At 28.4% G+C, this 19,869-nt stretch overlaps 2 protein-coding genes across 2 annotated transcripts; both read left to right on the top strand.

The window, feature by feature from the left end:
- Positions 1 to 869: 869 nt before the first annotated feature.
- Positions 870 to 2,726, top strand: LOC111036816 (eukaryotic translation initiation factor 3 subunit G-like). Its single transcript, XM_022319030.1, has 3 exons — positions 870 to 1,081; positions 1,151 to 1,664; positions 2,112 to 2,726. The coding sequence occupies exons 2-3, from the start codon at positions 1,159 to 1,161 to the stop codon at positions 2,455 to 2,457; spliced, it is 852 nt and encodes a 283-aa protein (XP_022174722.1). The 5' UTR covers positions 870 to 1,081; positions 1,151 to 1,158; the 3' UTR covers positions 2,458 to 2,726.
- Positions 2,727 to 4,183: 1,457 nt separating this feature from the next.
- On the top strand, positions 4,184 to 7,929 carry LOC111036815 (probable rRNA-processing protein EBP2). Its single transcript, XM_022319029.1, has 5 exons — positions 4,184 to 4,374; positions 4,789 to 4,872; positions 5,285 to 5,392; positions 6,207 to 6,679; positions 7,736 to 7,929. The coding sequence occupies exons 1-5, from the start codon at positions 4,333 to 4,335 to the stop codon at positions 7,905 to 7,907; spliced, it is 879 nt and encodes a 292-aa protein (XP_022174721.1). The 5' UTR covers positions 4,184 to 4,332; the 3' UTR covers positions 7,908 to 7,929.
- Positions 7,930 to 19,869: the final 11,940 nt, after the last annotated feature.

Raw genomic sequence — 19,869 nt, 5'->3', positions numbered from 1 at the left:
AACTTAATACTTGATTTTATTAAAAATGTTTACCAATAATAAATTGACGTACCTTATATGAATTTCACTTGATACTTATTTTGTACAACAACAATATACATTATCCACGTTTGCAATATTATTAAAGGGACTGCAGTCGGTCGTGTGTTGAGGACATTAATATAGGCAATATAACATGATGACAATTTAGTGGTGGATACTTTCCATAAACACCAGTCACTACTCACTAATGCTAGACCTAATTCTTTACGTGAACAATATTTTGTTTTTCAAAGATTACATTCTTTCAGTACTAATGATTTGATCGGGTTTATAAATGTATATTACACAATAAATCATTGTTTTACAAAATAATACCAACAATATTATTAAAAATATCGCATAAAACCATATTATTTAACCACTACGAATTACGATAATTAGATACAATATTGAATTTGTAAATGATATGAATAAAATATAAAATTCAAATTGCCGAACTTCGGAAAGTACAAAATTGTATGCATAGAGCACTGCATACGAATGATCAAACATAATGATATTATGTGAAACAGTATAACTTTTGAAATTTAATTTTTAATTTTTTTTTTAGATAATATAACACGGCGATGTAGATAGGCTATACATTGCACTCCACGTCATCTTGAACAACAAAGTTTCTGTAGTAATCTTGACCTTAAATTATTTTGTAATACTATTGAATTTCACAATCGTGATTTTTAATTTTACAAAAACAAAACAAATGGGCTCAATTTTAATATTTTCTTATTTTTAATATTTATTATGGTTGATAAATATCGAACCATATTAATTGTATCATAACCTTTAATTTTTTTGTGTCGCGTGATATTGTGTTATCATTGTTTATTCTTAATTAACCTTCTCTTCTCCTCCCTTCACGCTTCTTAGTTGTGGTGCGGTGCATTTTACTTACGTTAAGTCCTGTAAAATTTAATTGTACTACGAATTAACTTCGTTCGCCTTGGCAGAAATAGAACGAATCTCGAAGACTTCACGATTTTATTTGGAAATTATTTGTTTGGATTAATTGTTTTCCTTTTGAAATTTACTAATCAACTAGGTAGGTAACATAATATTTTATTTTGGTTATCAATAAAATATAAACGTGTAATACTTAATTATTTTAAAGGTGCAAAGATGCATAATAAGGATCTGATCAAATCCAGTTGGGCAGATGAGGTTGAAGATCATTTGGAAAAAACCACATTGCCGCCACCAAAAGTTGATACACACGGAAATACGAAAATAATTACTGAATATCGTTGGAACAAAGATGACAAAAAAGAAAAGGTAGTTCGTACTTACAAAATTGAAAAACGATTAGTGTCCAAAACTATAGCTGAGCGCAAGACATGGGCGAAATTTGGAGATTCACGCAATGATAAACCAGGACCAAATACTTCAACCACGATTCCGGCTGAAGAAATACAGATGCAATTCTTGTCCGGTAAGGATGGCGACAAGGTCGAAGAAAACCCATTGGACAAATTAAAGAATGTGAACATGAACATTAAATGCCGAAATTGTGGTGGAGAGCATTGGTCGTTTTCATGTCATCTCAAGGGTACCGGTTTGGTGATTGAAGATAAAAAACTGGTTCAAGAGAAGGTACCAGAGCCTGAAAAGAACACCAGTACCAACAGGTATAAAACTATGATGTCTTTTTATTTTCTAAAATGTTTTTATGTATGTAGACAAAATCATCTAATACCCACATTTGTCTTGCATACATGTAAAACCTTTAGCAAATAGTAAAATATTAATTTTAATTTGTATCATTCAATATGTTCAGTTTTGTTTTTGTTAGTATAATTATTATTGTTAAATTTACAAATTAGACATATATCATGCTCCATTACATGGGTTTTATAGAACCATTTTTTAAATTTTTCATTTTTTTATACAATAATTTTGAGGTTTTAAATATTAAAATTAACAAAACCTTACTACTATTGAAGAACATAGATTAATAATTACATTACATGTATTCAAGACAAATAATAACTCGCATTATTGTTGAATCTTCTTAAAATTATTCTGGTATACAACTATGCACAATATTGTGTTCTTAATCTAATGTTTTGTTTTAGACCATATATTCCCCCATCAGCAAGAGAAGGAGCCACAAATACAGCTGGTAAACGAGATCCATACTCACGTGGTTATGACGAAGTACCTGCTATCCGTATAGAAAATCTTTCTGAAAGTACATCTGAAGCTGATTTAAGTGAATTAGTGAACAAATTTGGTCAAGTTGCTCGAATTTTCTTGGCGTCTAATAAGGTCACTGGTGCTTGTAAAGGATATGCATTTGTTAATTTCAAATCCAAATTGGATGCAGAACGAGCAATTAAAGGATTACACGGATATGGATATGATCATTTAATATTAAATGTTGGTTGGTCAACAAACAATTATAGCAAGAGTACTTACTAATTAAATGGACATTTACTGGAAATAACAATATTCTATGGATACTTTATTTTATACCTATTTTTCAGTCAATATTAGTTAAAATATAAATAATATATAATGCACAATAACTTTTATACTATTATAATATTATTTAAATGTAAATTTGTATTTTTTTCTATGCTTTTCATTTTATAGAAATTGTATGGTTAGGTTACAAAAACAAAACAATGAACTGTATAAGAATATTGGAACTTACTTTCTCAATTTAAAAATAATACTGTGAAAATGTATGTATTTTTTTTTCTTTCAATCCAGCTCAAGGTGGTGAACCACAAATATTGGTTGAAATTTGAAAACATTGTCTTATATATTCATACATTTAGTTCTAAATTTTTGTATGAAGAGTTTTGGTTGACTTAATCGTTCTAAATGAATAATTTGTATATTGTATCAAATGCTTTTAAGTAATAAGCACATTCAAGCCAGGGCCTCAAGGCAGCTACTAAAGAAGGGCCCTTTTAAATATATATTAATAAAAACTGCTTTTAATTTGTATATATTCAACATACTAATAGATAAAACAAATATTATAACAATATTGCTCGCACCGAAAAAAAAATGTTTAGTGTTTACGGCTATACATTTATTTATGGGTTTCGGCTATAAATATAATCGAATAGAAAGAAACAATCACTGATAAACACCACGAAATGTGTTTATATACGGTTCCATAAAACTAAAACACAACATAATAATATTAATTTCTAAATTACTTCCTCTCAATAATATTCTATATTAAACACGAACTATTTTCCGTGTTAATCAATGTATGTGAGTGATACCTTTTTTTTTGTGTGTGTTTCCCTGAGGGCCCCAGGAAAGCAAGGGCCCCTAAGCAGCTGCCTAGTTGGCCTAGGCGGAAGTTCGGCCCTGATTCAAGCATTCACCATAGTTTTGGTTATTCTTGTGATATGTAATTATTTCTTGTGGATGTAACTATTGATACTACTGATGAAACTTGCCTGATGTAGCATTTTTCTGATAGAAATACTGGTCTACGCATGCACCTAAAAAATCAACATAGTTGTTGTTAAACAATTCATTCATCACTCCACTCAACATTTTAAATATATATTTTATGCAAAACAATAATTAAAAAACTAGTTTTTTTACATTTTTACATCAGTATCATGCAAAAGCATGAACTCATCACAAGGTTAGTATTCCGAATATATAAATAAATATTTTAAATTTAGTTTTTTTTCTTAAATTTATAATTTTTGCCAACAAATATAATACTTCATACTTGTGTATTTTTATGTAATAGCTGTTCATATTCTATACAAATGGTATAATAATAATTAATAGTACATATATCTATTATTTTTTCCATACATAATAAAATTTGTATTATTCTACGACATCATGACAGATTTATTTAATATTGTTTATTATTGAGTTATATTGTTTAAATAAAACAATTTCACATTTATTTTCTAGTATTCGCGGTATTTGACATCGTTGCTATATTTAAATTCATAAATTTAAAAATCTAATAACTTGTTACATCAATTTATATACAGTATAATTTATTTTTATTTTTTCCATAGAAATAATTTTAATTTCAAATTTGACACCAATTTAATAAAATAGTTAGGTTGGTATTACGATTTTTCTAAAAAAAAAAAAATACTTTTAATATGTTCACGTTGGTTATTGATACGAGTTATCGCGAGATTGATAATGATTAAAATTTAAAATACGAAGCACATGTTTGAATTGTTATTTGTTAATAATATTGTTAGATTTTAGATAGTTGATGTGTTTTGGTAAATAATTAATACTATTAAATTATTTAAATTTATAGTTTTGTGACTGGAGACTACTGTCTTAGAAATGCCTATCGTCATGTCTTCCGATGTCGACTCTGAAGAAGAGGTAAGTTTTAAAATAAATCAGAGTTAGGAACTTACAACTATTGTACAACTACTTTTTTAACTAAACAACAGACGAATTCATGCTTATGAAATGAATCATATGAAAAATGTAAAATTAAAACTCCATGAGTGTTATTCAAATTTTCATATGATTTTAATACATTTTTAATGTAAATTTAATTACACTTAATTTAAATATCACACTGATTTTTTAATTGGTTGTGAAATAAATAAATAATTTCAGTTGTTAACAACAAACTGTAACTGATTGGATTTATAAACTAATAAGTTTATCTAATTTATTATTGACTAGTATAAAACATTGTCTTTGTATTAGTTTTTATTATACAATTATTTTACATAATATAAATAACTATCATCTGATATTTAGTGAAATATACAATTTTCTTTTTAGTTGCTGGAATTATATGCAGCTGGAAAATTAAAGCCAGGTTTAAATATACCTGTAGAAGAAGATAAAGTATTCATCAACAATGTAGTAAGTAATATTAGTATTATTTATGCATTTAGCATGCATTATGGTTTCTATATATCAAATGAGTACTACTTCCTATTTTAAAAATTAAACTAAGTAAGGTATAAGAAAATTTTAAGCTATCATTGCCCTAGTATGTTGTGTGGAGAAAGAGAAGAAGTATAATATAAATGTAAAGAAAGAGTTTAAATTAATATTAAAGTATACAAGAGAAATTAAAGTGAGTGAACAGAGATTATCAATGACGAACTAATTAAGTAAAATAATTTTGTCCTATAGAAATGTCCTGAGGACAAGGATAGGGTAGTATGTCTCACTTGCATGTAGTAAAGTTGAAGTAATACTTTTTATACTGTAATTTGTACTTAGAAATGTAATATTTGATCAAATTACTCATTGTTTATTCTTCTTTTAGAAAGGACTAAAAGAATCTATTGCTTCATTTCAAAGTAGCTTACCATGGAGCGAACGACTCGATATTGTGGCTGAAGTTGCTCCAATGGCTCCTGAGCTTTCAATGGAAGTATGTATTTAATTTTTATATTCTTAAAATCCTGAATATCCCTTACATTTTAAAAGCAGATTAGACGTCCTGATTTTATTTGTACTGTTACTTATTTTTCTCATCAACTATACTATAATTTACGAGATAATTTACACTAGCGCCATTTGAAAATAAGAATAAGCATTTAACCATTTTTCCGTGCCAGCAAACATCACTAGTATACTAAGCATGTGTAATTATTATGCTTCACACAAATAATCATGATTCAGCTATGTGCCTAGATAAATATTGATCATGAATATCAACATTTTAAATTAGGTAAATACTGTTGAAGTAAGGTTGGCTGGTGGTGAGGGAGATAAATTGTATACGGATCGGTAGCAGGGCAATAACAAACAATTACTATTTTTTTTTAAACATTAATAAACTTCATAAATATAGGTGGGTTTTTGAACTGAATTTTAGCTATAGTATGGCCAGCGAAAAGTGAGCCGTGACCGTTATGGTCCTAGTGGTGTATTTAAGTGTAATCGCATATAATTATGGAAGCCCTGATGAAATTCCCGAAGCATTGGTATCGCGGCTCACTTTTTGCTGGTCGTACTATAGTGATAAAATCTAATTATTGGTAAATCTTAAATCATGCTTGTTTTTTTGTAGCATGCAAATTTTAATACATAATTTAAATAAAATTGTATTATTTTGTTAAAATATATACTAATTAAATTAATGTTTCTGTATTATTCCAGCAAAATGTACTCAAATAAAAATTTTTTTTTTTTTTAATTGCTTCTGTCATTATTTTTATCAAAATATTTTCTTTTTATTTCAGATTACTGAACAACAACAATTTCTTAAAGCTGGTAAAATTGATGAAGTAGCTTTAAATGATTTTAAACGGGAAACCATGTTTCACCGTCAAGCCCAAACAGCTGTAATGCGTGGCATAGAATTGTTACGTAAACATAATATAGCTACACATCGACCAGAAGATTATTTTGCAGAAATGTTTAAATCTGATGAGCATATGCAAAAGGTACGACATGCACTCTTACAAAGAAAGACTGCTCTAGAACAAACAGAAAAAGTGCGTCGTATCCGTCAAGAAAAGAAATTAGCTAAAGAGAAACAAGTAGCAGCTATACAAGCAAAACATAAACAAAAACGTGATCTTAATGAAAATATTAAGAAGTTTAGAAAAGGTTTAAGAAATGATTTAGACTTTTTGGAAACCGATAGTGGGAAGAAAAATAAGAAAAAAGATGATGGTGGCGGTGGCGGCGAAAAGAAAAAAAATCTTTCAAGGTATTTAAATTTAAATTATTATTCAAATTAAATAACATTTAAATGAAGTAGATAACGTAAATTGATATTTAACTTTTGATACATTTTTTGTATTAAAAAATTAAAAATGATGTTGTGAAAAACACTCATTTTTATAATACTTTGTTTTATTATAAACTTATTACTTACACAACTCAAAAATAAATTTAATTGTTAAGAAAATTTATTATTTGTATACTATTTGATTTAAATATCAATTAACTAAAATAGTGATTAATAGTACTTAATTCGGAATAATACAATTTAAAATACATGCATAGTAAATTTTAAAACTTCAGAATACTACATTAGTTAATTTTTTTTGATAAATCTTTTTAAATATTATGTAATACACAGTATTGAAATATTCTTGCTTTTTAAAATTATATTTTTGTATATAAGGTCCTTTTATCTTCCATTTATTCAATCAACACAACCGTACATTTGCTGATAATCTGGTACTTAGAGAAATAGTAATTGTAAAAATATACAAACTTGTTATTTGATTTAATTGATATTATTGCAAATGTACATTATACATATTACCATATTTTATTAAGTAAGAACAAATAAATTGTAATCCATTTATTTAAAAGATTAAATATAATAAAATATAGTAATTGTTAATGTTAAAAAACTATTCAACATTTCTTCATAATGAGTTTTACAGCAAATGTTATTTTAGCTATGTTCATTATACTTCTTAAAATTGAAAAATCTATCATGATGAATTAAATTTGTATTCATACATGATTATTAAATTTTGCTAAAAATAGTTGTTTCCTGTCAATTTAAATTTTTACTCTTTAATCTACAATTATCTTAAAAATAGTATTACCTTAAATTGGATATTATTGATCATATCATAATCAGATAAGTTAGTTAGATTTTTCTTAGAGTTTAATTAATGAGGGCAAATGATTTGTGTTCTCTTTAAAATTTAAATAATATATCCAAGTATACGTTTTCAGTTTTTTTTATTTAAAGTCATAATAGGTATATTACAAAAATTTTACTTTTGTTTTTTTAATTTTATAGATCACAACATAAAAGAAAAGGAAAAGATACAAAGTATGGATTTGGTGGCAAAAAAAGAGGCATGAAAGAAAACACTACAGAAAGTACATTTGGTGGTAGTGGTAAATCAAATTTTAAAGGAAAGAATAAGGGTAGAATTAATAAACAAAAGAGAATGTCTTCAAAAAAATAAAGAAACTTTAATTATGAGTGTACATAATCGTATTATCTGTTGAATTTTCTACCATATAATCCTGTAGTAAGTTCAATTCCTATTTAGACATTTCAATCCAAATCTTTTACAACAAATTCAAATTTTTTTTTTTATAACATTGTTTTTATTTATTCAGTTATCAAGAGCTAATGATTAAACTTAAAGATATAGCTGTATATCAATTACTAATACTAAACAAGTGTATAAGTTTATCTGATATTTAAATAATAATCAAGTTTTGATAAATTGATAAAATACATAGTATGCATTTATAACATCAAGTACATTTTATACTTACAATTATTAGATGGTAGGACTTAAATTGGAATCTAGGAAAAAAAGACCAAGGAAAAAAAGAACAAGTAAAAAAGAACAAAGGAAAAAAAGAACAACTTTTAGAAATTTTGAACAGTGTCCCACTAATCAATATTTTTTAAAACAAAAATTTTAATTTAATGCATAGACACTTATGCTATATTTTTGGTATTATTTATAATAAAAAAAATACGAAACATAAATACAATAAAGCTTAGTATAATAATATAGAGTAAGATACATTTTTATTACTGGAAATGCCCTAAGTAATCCTAGTGCTCTTATAGTTGATTATAGGTGATTTTTTTATACTTTATAGCTATAATTTGAGTGAACATATTTTAGTCTATTGACAGTCATTGAAGTGTTCAAGTGTTTTCATTAAATTTTTATACTTCAATTTTTTAAATACATTTTAAATGGAAATTGTTATGAAAGCAGTATCAAAAATGAAATTAATGGCTATGACATCCTGTACAAATCCAGTCGAGATTTATGCTCGAGGTGTCTCCGAGTTCGATGAACGTTCTAAATCAAAAATTTATGTTCCGTATTTTTTTTTATAATAAATAATAATAATAATAATAATAATAATAATAAATAATACCAAAAATATAGCATAAGTGTCTATGCATTATATTACAATTTTTTTTTAAAGAATATTGATTAGTGGGACACTGTTTAAAATTTTTAAAAATTGTTCTTTTTTTCCGTGTTCTTTTTTTCCTTTGTTCTTTTTTTCCGTGTTCTTTTTGCTTGTTCTTTTTTTCCTTGGTCTTTTTTACCGATTACCCTTAAATTGTATGCTAAATAAACTAGAATGTTGATGAAGTAATTGGTATATTTAACACAAATATGATATTAGCAAACTTTTATTACATCTTATAACATAAAAAATTAGATGCTGCACAAAGCATTCCATTAATTAAATTGATCTATTTAGCAACAGTGAATACTATGTAGTATATATATTTTATAGTGAATACAATATATTCAGCAAAACATTTTTTATATCTTGATATTTGAATAAGTGCATTCAAAAGTTTCTTAATCATAATACATATTTAAAAAAAATGTTTTAAGTGATATTGGTAAATATTTGGTTGTACAAATCTTTTATTTTCAAAAATATTGAAATGAAAATGTAATTGAAGTAATAATAATCTAGCATACCCATATTACATTTTTATTTTAATTACCAGATGTAATAATAGCCAGAAAAATATGTTAAGGTAGTAGTGTAATAATAATAAAGAAGATTTTATAAAAACACATTATATGTACTTACAAAAATATTTTACTTAAATACTGATTTTTTTTCATTATTTTTTTCTGTAGAATAACTTCTAAGTAAAAAAATATTTTCTGGGCCTTGAAAATTTATTTTCAAATCATCTGTACCTCTTTAGATATTAAATTCTGACCTCTAACTTAAAGAATAAATAGTTAAATCTTCTCAAAACAAAGCACTTGGTAGAGTTTTATACCCAGAAACTTATTTAATAATTGAATAAAAAATAGTTAATCTACCCAGATAAACTTAATTTATCTAAGCATGTGTCCGCAAAAAAAATATGATGCCATTTATTTGTCAACTACACTGAGTAGGTACTTGGTATAATTTATTATAGGTTAATAAAGTAGGTATTGAATTACTTTTTATAATCTGTTTAAAACAATACCATGTGTATTTATAATAGGATTAGATTTCAACAATTAATAACACGTTTAAAATATAACATGCATTTTGTTTACAGCAACACACATTTTACTAGTTAAGGAATAAGTGTACCCATGGGCTATGATCAGGAGTTATATGTTATGTTTATTTAGCCTTTATTGACCTGTGCAAATATCTTGATTAAATATTACCAGAAAACAGTAGGTCATGTTATACATATTTAATTATTTAATGAGCTAGACAAATTTGTTGAAGTTTGTATGATTGAAGTTTCGATAAATTACATTTTCACGCATTTAGTTTCAATTAAAGACAATTGAATTATTTTTAGTCACAGCCAGTACCTATATTATATTGCTTTTGTACCTACCTACTAATTAGTAACTAGTAACTACTGACCATTTCACCGTTAAAATTTTGGATTTACATTCCATTTTATTCCAATCATTATATCATAATTGATAATAATTAATAGTATCTTCCCAGTTCCTGTTTTTAATGACTTAACTACCTATTAAACTCAAACTACTAAACGTCTCAAGTCATACTCATTCAGTTTATTTTTTTTTTAATTTAACATCCTTTAGTCAATGCACCATATTAATTGTTTTGTACTCGGTAAGTAACAATTTTCAGAAAACTTTCGACATTAGACTATGTTTTTTTATTGTAATTTTATTTTAAATAATACATTTTTTTGGAAATACGGTCTTGGAAGGGGGCCCTAGAGCAGCCTCTGCTACCATTTAACTAATTATACCTACTTACTTGGAATTATAATAATATAATTTAAAAGGCACTAAGAGACTAATTTCTATACGGTGTTGATTAACCTGTTACCTGTGTATCTTAAATCGTGATGTTAAGTAATAATAATATACTTAATATCTATAATGACCTGTAATATAAGAAGAACTATACAACTTTGTTTAAAATTTTAATTGGTTGATACCTGCCTACTCATCTTTTATTTGTCAAAAAACACTTATTCGGTTTGGCTTAGGTAAAGTATAAATTATATGATATTATATACTTATTAGTTATTACTTACGCAATATTTACGTAAGTACGTAACTATTTAAACTTGTTTTGTGCAATTTTAAAAGTAGCTATCATATACTAGTATGCGCGTTGTACATGTGTAGGTACACCTGGGTTATATTGCGCATAGATTTTAATTGAATCAAATATATTTATTAAGTGACTAAGGGAGCTATAGTTAAGAAAAAAAAATGTTTTTATAATAATACGTATTGGCCGATAAAATGTTTATTGGAAGAGATGACGTGTTTTGCAATAATACATACAAATATACAATGTTAATGTTAAGCTAATAACATAATAATATGTAAATAGTTGTTCGCCGTTAAAAAAAAAAATATTTCAACCAAATTATCATAATTATAATTCATAATATCAACATTATTTGACTGTATTTTTAATAATACTGTCATCACTGCGCCGTCGATAAATTATTATTTGATATGTATCGTAATTATTCGCCACTGGCCACTGCACCTGAATTTACTTATGCATGGTTGTCTTTGTTTAACACAACTACACAAGTACTGAAGTACGCGCATAAGTGCTTAACATTAAACAAGGCGATGTTTGCTGCAGTTTCGTGGTATGTGTCTTTCGAATTTTGTTTGAGAGGTAGGTATGCAAAACAATTGTGTATTTTATACTAAACAGAAATAATATTTTCTAACGTATATAACCGAAATCGTCCATCGAGATACTTTTGCTCGGCTGTTCACTTGGAGAGGTTTGTCGTTTTTAAATAGTTACCCACATAAAATGTTTAATAATGATAAACTCGCATTAAAATAGTATTATCTTGACCGTCCAAGTCATCACGGACGTTGTAGCTACCTATACTTGGGTCGCCTTGAATTTTTCGTTCAAACCAAATTTGAAGGACATTGTTTGAACGTGAGTTTATTGTAATGCGTAACACAAAACAATGACAGATTATAAATGCGGGTTCAGTGTCCTGTTATACCTAATAGTTTTCTGTAAAAATATTCAAATCACAAAATTAACAACTTTTTTTTTTTGATTTATAGACGGACGCCGGTCAGACATCTATAACAGTGTGTAACAAATAAATAAAAAGACCAAACGATTACACATATTATATTTAATGAACAGTTTTACCGCCTGTACTATTATACCGTTTGCTTAGAATTAATTTCTACTTAGGCTATGGTCACATAATGTGTGTAGCTTATTGAAGTCGTATGGTGACTATAAATTTTGGCTTGACGTTCAGTTTTATTTTTTTTAAGGCAGACATATTACATATGCAACAGAACAAGAAGGAAGACTTGTAACCATTGAAAACACCTGTCTTACTACAGAGAATAGTTAATAATATTAACATACCGATAAAAAAATAGGTAGGTAATAAAAAATGTTTAGTAGGTGAGTACCTGTATATTAATATGTATTTAATTAATGCATTTTAGTTCTGAATAAATATATTTGAAAGAAGTTCGAAATTCTGCAAGTGAATTTTGAGCTGGCAGATAAGTGAACTTTATAGGTCGAGCGTTAAATGTTAATATTAGTTGTAATAAAATATTTGTACTTAATAATATTTACACTCTTGGGTACCTAGGTGGCTAGGTAGGTACCTATATAAGTGCCTCTTTTGTGTTTATGGTTGAAAACATATTTGTTCACACTAAAACAACAGAAAATGCTTGCTTGTCATAAACTTTTGATAAACGGCTCTTAAAGTCTTAAATTAAAAATTAATTAAGTACATATTTCTATAACCATCATAGCCGACGATTGAAATTCTGATTAACTTCGAGTTATGAGTTTGTGACCAACCGTATACAAGACCCCTTCTCCCCCATACAAATATATAATATATATTCATATTTTCTTGTTATACTGGCAACAGTAAAATATCGTTATGGATGTTGTTAAAAACTATTGATAATGTCGATTAAAATTATTCATTGAAAATTATTTTTTAGCTGTATGTTTGCTTTTTACGTATAATTTATGGTAACGTGGACGACCAGAGTGGGAGAGAAAATTTACCACCTGAGTTATATTTTTTAATGATTTGGACTTTTCAATAAATAATAAAATATAAAAATTCATTTTTTGTTAATTTATTTCCATGATTATGGCCGAATAGTAAAATTGTTAGAACTCTGGCTCACTTATAAGTTATAGGTACCTAGTAGGCATACCGTTTGCTATACGGCGTATACAGTCACAAAAGGACGTAAATACCATGCAAATTGGGTTTTAATTTTAGTAACGATGACATCACAATCAATTAGGTAATCACGATATGTGATAATATATTATTATAACTATTCTAATCTAATATTTGTCTATTGTGGTTGAGCTTGAATGGTCGAAATATTTAATATCGTAACAGTATTTTTATCGCGAATAATAAATTAGTGACCAGTGTAAATTTTCTAAAATTAGTCATGTTTAAAATATACATTGTTGTTTTATTATGATTAATGACCATCGTCATGTGGAAAGACTTCTTATAAGTAGCGTTGAAGGGGTTGTAGAAAGTAAATTTCGCTAAGTTAGTCGAAAAGTATTTTGGCTGAAACTTATTTTTCCTGTCGCGTCGTCTATAATATTGTCGTTCGAAATATCTGTCTAATATAATAATGTCTTAATGTCTAAAATATTTGTTGGCTAAAATATGGTTCTGTTATACATGTCTAATAAAAAATATTTTACGGTTGAAATGCGGGTAGGACTCAATATTTTCGGATTTTGTATGCGTTTCCGTCAATAAAAGATACACCTATACCACCCACTTACGAAATCGTAACTGCTTGTATCCAAGTTTCTTGATTCTTAAAAAATATTCATTTTTAATTTTATTTTCAGAATTTTTCGGGAACACCTAGAGGCTGGAATATTTTTTCGTTTATGATATAAATTTATTGTAAAATTTACATAACTGATTATAAGTTATCTATACTGCTATATTATAATCGATTATAAATGTATAAATACTGTTATTTATAATCAATAGTTATATACTTATATTTATGGGCTGTACTGACTACAAAGTGACTCGCCTTGTTTGTCTTATCTATTTACCTTCGCCCTGTCTAAATGTTAAGATTTCAAAATCCACATACTTAACAATTTTTGAATATTTAATGGTAATCAAAAATTTAACTATTAAAATATTTGCTTAAATTATAGTGTTATATAAATTAGCTATCTCAACGTTTTTGTCTAGACTAGATGATAATAGTTTAGGTCAACGATTATACATAAATACATAATAACACTATGGCTTCTAGTACAGTGAAAAAGCCAATAAATGGTTATTAATACACGATTGCCCTAAAAAGGCACTGGGTATTTCAAATGTCACCTAGAGAAGGAGAAATTAAGAAAACAGTTTTAAGATTTTGTAACACAAAAATTGAACATTACATATTAATCATAATATTATTATTATCAGTTGGCTGTCCATAAAATAATATATACATATATGTGCAAACAATATTTACCTCATTATTATTTGCTACAGATCATAGTAGATAGGTATATTATAATTATTATATTAATATATTATATTTATTTATAATTATTTTTGTATTTGTTTAGATCAATATTAATTAACCTATGACGATTTGTTAAGTTATGCAATATTCGTGTGCACAATATTAACAATTCAAACAAAATAATGAATTAATAACAATAAAATATGAATACTCACTTAATCATCTATATTGTAGGATCGACCAAATGTTTGCATTTATATTAAAAACATACAAGTTGATCTTTTAAAGCTTTACAATGATTGACAAGAAACGTGCTGATATGTGAAAAATTGATGAATAAGTAAGTAAATTAAATTTAGTTTAGTTAGTAGGCACTTTTAAGATACCTACCCTATATGTATAAATAGTTGAATCGTCTATATTTGATTATCAACTGTCCTACATAAATATTAACGTGATAAAATGAAACAATTATTTTCGTAATGGTAGGGTTTATTAATAGGTTACTACAGCGAAGGGAAGGTAGTATACTTTCCAATTTCATTTACTTTCTAACAAAAGACAATTTATTATTGTTGTATCATTTTGCAATATTTTCAGTACTAACTTTAAAAAAATATTAAAATAAGTACACATGTATTATATTTTTTTTTTCATAGCATAAGACTAAACTTAGAAAAGTGATAAATATACCTGATACAAAGGTTACTGGTTAGGTTGATTATGGTTGATTATATGCTTATTGTTTCGATCATATTTTGATAGTCGGTATAGGTAACGGGTATAGTTATACATTTATAATATTATAGAAATCCATTTAAAAGTAATTGTAAATGTACCTAAGTAGTTATGCAGATGAGGGAGTTGGTATTCCCTGCAAACTGCAAAGTGAATATGTGTAATAAAGTAGATAGTAACTAGTAAGGTAAGTATAATAAATTTATATAAGGCACGAAAATTTCCCAGAATTATTGATCGATATCGTATGAAGTAATCATTAATAGGCAATTAAAGTTGGGTGGAACTACATTAGTTTTAAATTATTGGAACCAGTTACTTTCTTTGCATATTAGTAAAACAAGTCTTATCGAGTATTCATGCGTGCATTTAGCATTTAAGTACAGTAATCTTAACTTATAATTATAACCTGCACATAGCCTATAGGCTATATTTATTAGTAAGTAATTACAATGACTAATGACGGATATAAATTATAAACAACAGAGGCGTGTTCGTCTCATTTTAAAGCTGTTATTGGCACTTTTACATCTTTTAATTCGGTACACTTTTAAATTCAAACAGTTATTTACTTGATCTCATAGTTTGCAGTTCGTATGAAATATAACTAATATTGTTGAGAAGTCATCACAATGTCTACCTCACAATTATTTATTCTGTAAACATTTTATTCATTACAAGTAAAATACTGTAGTTACTAGTTAGTCTCAAAAAGTTACATTAAATAATATTATTGAACAAGAAAATATTATTTATAAGTTTAATTTAAATGTTTATGATTATGTTTTCTGTTTTTCTCCTTGGCACGATCACGTGACTTTTAGATCAAGGTTGTAGTGGTGTTGTGCAACTACAATAAATCCTAAATTACGGTACCTAGTATTATAGAGCCATAGAGGCGTCCTAAATTACGACTTTAGAACGAGGAACCTGTGAATATACATTGATGATTGAAATAATGCATCTTACCTTGACGTAATCTCGGTTAACTGGCGAATTACGCATAAAACATTAAATCGACCATCCTATTGGGAAACGGTGACACGAAAACGAGGTTTGATCGAGTACCGGACAGCGTGCAACAGGCAGATGCATGGAAAACTGTTGAACTGCCATAGTTTTCCGTCGAGATTCCAGACTGACCGACCGAAAATGTCTCGGTTACCCTTTTACACGAGTAAATTCTTTTATAATGTGGGTGATGGTGACTGCATAAAGTCTGCCGCATCGACTGTTATCCATTTTGTATATACGGATCTATGAGCACCACTAGAGTCGAAATTCTGGAAAGTAGCGAAAACAAAAATAATATATAACATGGGGCATGGCTGATATTTAGTCAGGTTTTTTTTCTAACACAACAAAAGAACCATCGAGGTTGGCCTAACCCCAAAATGTGATCTCCGTTTTCTCCGCGTCTGCTGCGCCGCACTGTGTGATTTATAATCATATTTGATCAAATCAAACTGTTTTACGCATCGTCGTTCGTCATCCGTGAGAATTCTCAAGGACGTCGACGAGTATAATATTATACTATAATAGTATAATCCAAAATATAGTGTAATTTATATTGGTTATGTGCGCTCAGAGCGATTAAACTCCAGCGGAAAGGGTCTTTAATCAATTTATGGTATTTAAGTGTTATGTACCTATAGGTACCTATATATTTTGCGAGCAATATCATTTCCTGTCCGACGAAACGCGTTGCCCGTTTCCCGAGCGAACTGAGCGTCGCCAAAGTAATAGACTCACGTCTTTTCCCCTATATTACCTATACTGCACATGCTCTTTGACCTTTGCTAGGTTTAGACATAAAACAGCTATATTGGATGTTATATAGAATGTGCATTTATTATACAGCGTTCACTATGTATAGGTAATTGATATTTGGTAGGTACTAGCCACTATTATAGGTTTATAAACTTACGAGATTTTGAAACGTACGAGGCATCATGTACATTTGAAAAATTCAAGTTAAACCTTGAAGAAATAGTCGTGTACTTACTCTCCGTATGAACGGTTTGTTCATTGTATATATTATGTTCCTATGTCATATAAAATATAATTTAAGTTTAAGCATTTAAGGATAATGAACGTGACGTACTTTAAAAATCAATCTGTATGAAGGGGTAGGTGTGTTATACCTGGCTTAATAAAATATAAGACATGCAAGTTAGGTTGTGTACCTGCAATAACCACAGTAAAATCACTAACATTTAACGTTAGAATTAATTGTATACTTATTGGCTACAATCATTAAATATTTTTTAAGTAAATAGGAAAAACAACTCCAATAAAATAAAATAAACCGAATTTCAATAAGAAATAGCAATACATAGGTAACTTAGAATGTAAAAAGTATAGGGTTTAGAAATAATAAAATGTGCAATAAGTAGGTAAGTAAAATACTGAATACCGTACATTTTTAATATTATATAGGTAACTTATCGTGGGCTTGTTTTTTTAACACATATTGAAATGACACGTTATCATAGTAAGACTGCTTACTCCTGATAGCTTAGAGTTTTTTTTTTCTATTTTTGGGTGTGTTCTCGTATGGTATACCTAACTAATTTCGTATAATTGTATGACCAAGTGACAGTTAATTTATTTTTCACGCGCGAACACCATCGATATTATTCAATTCATAATAATATTTATGTAATATAACATATGAAATGTACCTATATTTGTATGATATTATTTCATTTAAATATTTAAATACATATAACTTATAAGCATATAGGTAACTGTACTACCTATTGTTTTATTACATTGATAAATAATTTAAAGCCTGACATTGCAGAAGTCATAGCGAAGTGCAAACCTGAGAAAAAATTTACTAGTTATTTGGTCTAAACAGTAGAACAAGAGAACTTCAAGAGTAAATTATCAATTTATAAAATGTACGTAAGTAACTATTTTTAATTTTTGGTCTTTCGGCACATGCAGTGATTAAAATAATTAAGAATTGAATAAATATTAATTTAGGCGATTCATTATAAGTACGTACCTATCGGTCTATCATCATTGACTAAAAATACTAATTACTAAATAGTATTTATCTGCAGGTACATCGAGATATCATTTAAATGTTATGTTATTACAATGAAAAAAGAAAATAGTAATTAATACTTAATAGATGTACTTATAATATAATGATGTAAGACATATAATTATGAAGTGCTGTACATTCTTTTTTGAAAAACAACAGTTTTATTCGCAAAATACTCTATGCTACATAATGTAAGCTGCTTCACAGTTCGCGGAATTATATTAGAGGAGTCATCGCGAAACTACCAGACAAAAACAAATAAACCGTTTACGTAGTATATTTTTTAGTCTAAATAGTAAATACGTATGTACAGATATTAGTTCACCCGGGAACCACAGCGTAGAAACTGTCACTCATTACTCATACACAGAAAAATATAATATGTAAACACGCGTGCAACGCTGTGGGCGTCCCGGACAGTGTCGTTATAGTAATGAGTGTACACATAGTATGATGCTACGTATGGATGATAATGATATAATAATATAATATGTGAAATATAAAAAAATATTTAATATTATTGTTCTATGTCCATGTCAAAAATCATCGTACAGCAAAATATTATAATTTTTTGACGCGTATAGTGTCTGCTCGAATTATTATTGAGCAGTAGGTCCTTACAAGATATCCGACCTTATCGTTTTCTCTTCCGACGCCGCCGTCGCCTCCTCCTCCCTATCCGTCCCAATGTGTCCCATCATGTCAGCCACGTGACATCAATCCACCGTGTTATTAGTCGTACACCGGCTGCGCCGGAATATTTTTTTTCCCCGCTCGATCGCAGTTTCACCGTCCGCGTGAGAATATTGCTACGTGTAATACGCACGAAACGCGTGGCAGAAATCAAATGGTGTTATAATAAAACGTATAATGCCTGCCAGGAACATAGTGCACTCTAATATTTGGCTAATGGCTATATGTAATCCACGAAAACGAAAAACGCCCGTTGCGTGTCGTTGTCGCGCGGGGAAGAACAGACGCCGCGTATTTTGTTTTATATTTTTTAGTTTATGTATCGTCGTAAACTCGTTACCATGTATCGTCGGGTATTCATTCGAATAACATGTTATGCAATAATTAAAATGGTTCAAAGTTGTTTTACATTATTATACTATAGGTACGGTTGTACTTGAGCAGTCGCGTCCGCCAAAAATTAAAATACGCATCGACTTTTGTAGTTTCGTATACATCCGCGCGTGAACTCAATTATTTTCGGTACCTACGTATTATAAATTATACCGTACAGGTAGGCATACTACAACCACTAACCGTACGATATAATACAATAATACTTCACACGATGTCACGATCTATAATATCGTATAGGTATAATAATGTGCGTTGTGTAAAAAATACATTATAGGCGTATTATATTATGCGTTTCCTCGGCGCACGCGGAACACGAAAATACGTGTACAGGAAATCGAAAAGAAAAAGGAAAATAACAGTCGGTCACTGGCAGCGGAGTCGACCGGGAAACGAGCGAATCGAAAACAAGGTCTCTGGGTCGGCGGCGCGCGGAAAACGTAACGCGTAGAGTACCGCCGCCGCCGCCGCCGAAGACACGCGCGCGACGGTTATTTCGTTTTTTTTATCATATTTTTCGTATTCGTTCGACGAGAGCGCGCGCGCCCGAGG

The sequence above is a fragment of the Myzus persicae genome, unplaced genomic scaffold (genome assembly GCF_001856785.1).
Source record: "Myzus persicae strain clone G006 unplaced genomic scaffold, MPER_G0061.0, whole genome shotgun sequence".
Classification (NCBI taxonomy): domain Eukaryota; kingdom Metazoa; phylum Arthropoda; class Insecta; order Hemiptera; family Aphididae; genus Myzus; species Myzus persicae.
Note: the sequence above shows the minus strand (reverse complement) of the source record. Positions and strands in the feature narration are given on the sequence as shown.

What these genes read in the sequence shown, in the direction of transcription:
- LOC111036816 (XM_022319030.1), top strand. Translation starts at nt 1,159, where the DNA reads ATGCATAATAAGGATCTGATCAAATCCAGTTGGGCAGATGAGGTTGAA. An exon ending in AAGAACACCAGTACCAACAG is followed by an intron (nt 1,665 to 2,111) that starts GTATAAAACTAT and finishes GTTTTGTTTTAG; the next exon opens with ACCATATATTCCCCCATCAG.
- LOC111036815 (XM_022319029.1), top strand. Translation starts at nt 4,333, where the DNA reads ATGCCTATCGTCATGTCTTCCGATGTCGACTCTGAAGAAGAG. An exon ending in ATGTCGACTCTGAAGAAGAG is followed by an intron (nt 4,375 to 4,788) that starts GTAAGTTTTAAA and finishes TTTTCTTTTTAG; the next exon opens with TTGCTGGAATTATATGCAGC. An exon ending in AAGAAAAAAAATCTTTCAAG is followed by an intron (nt 6,680 to 7,735) that starts GTATTTAAATTT and finishes TTAATTTTATAG; the next exon opens with ATCACAACATAAAAGAAAAG.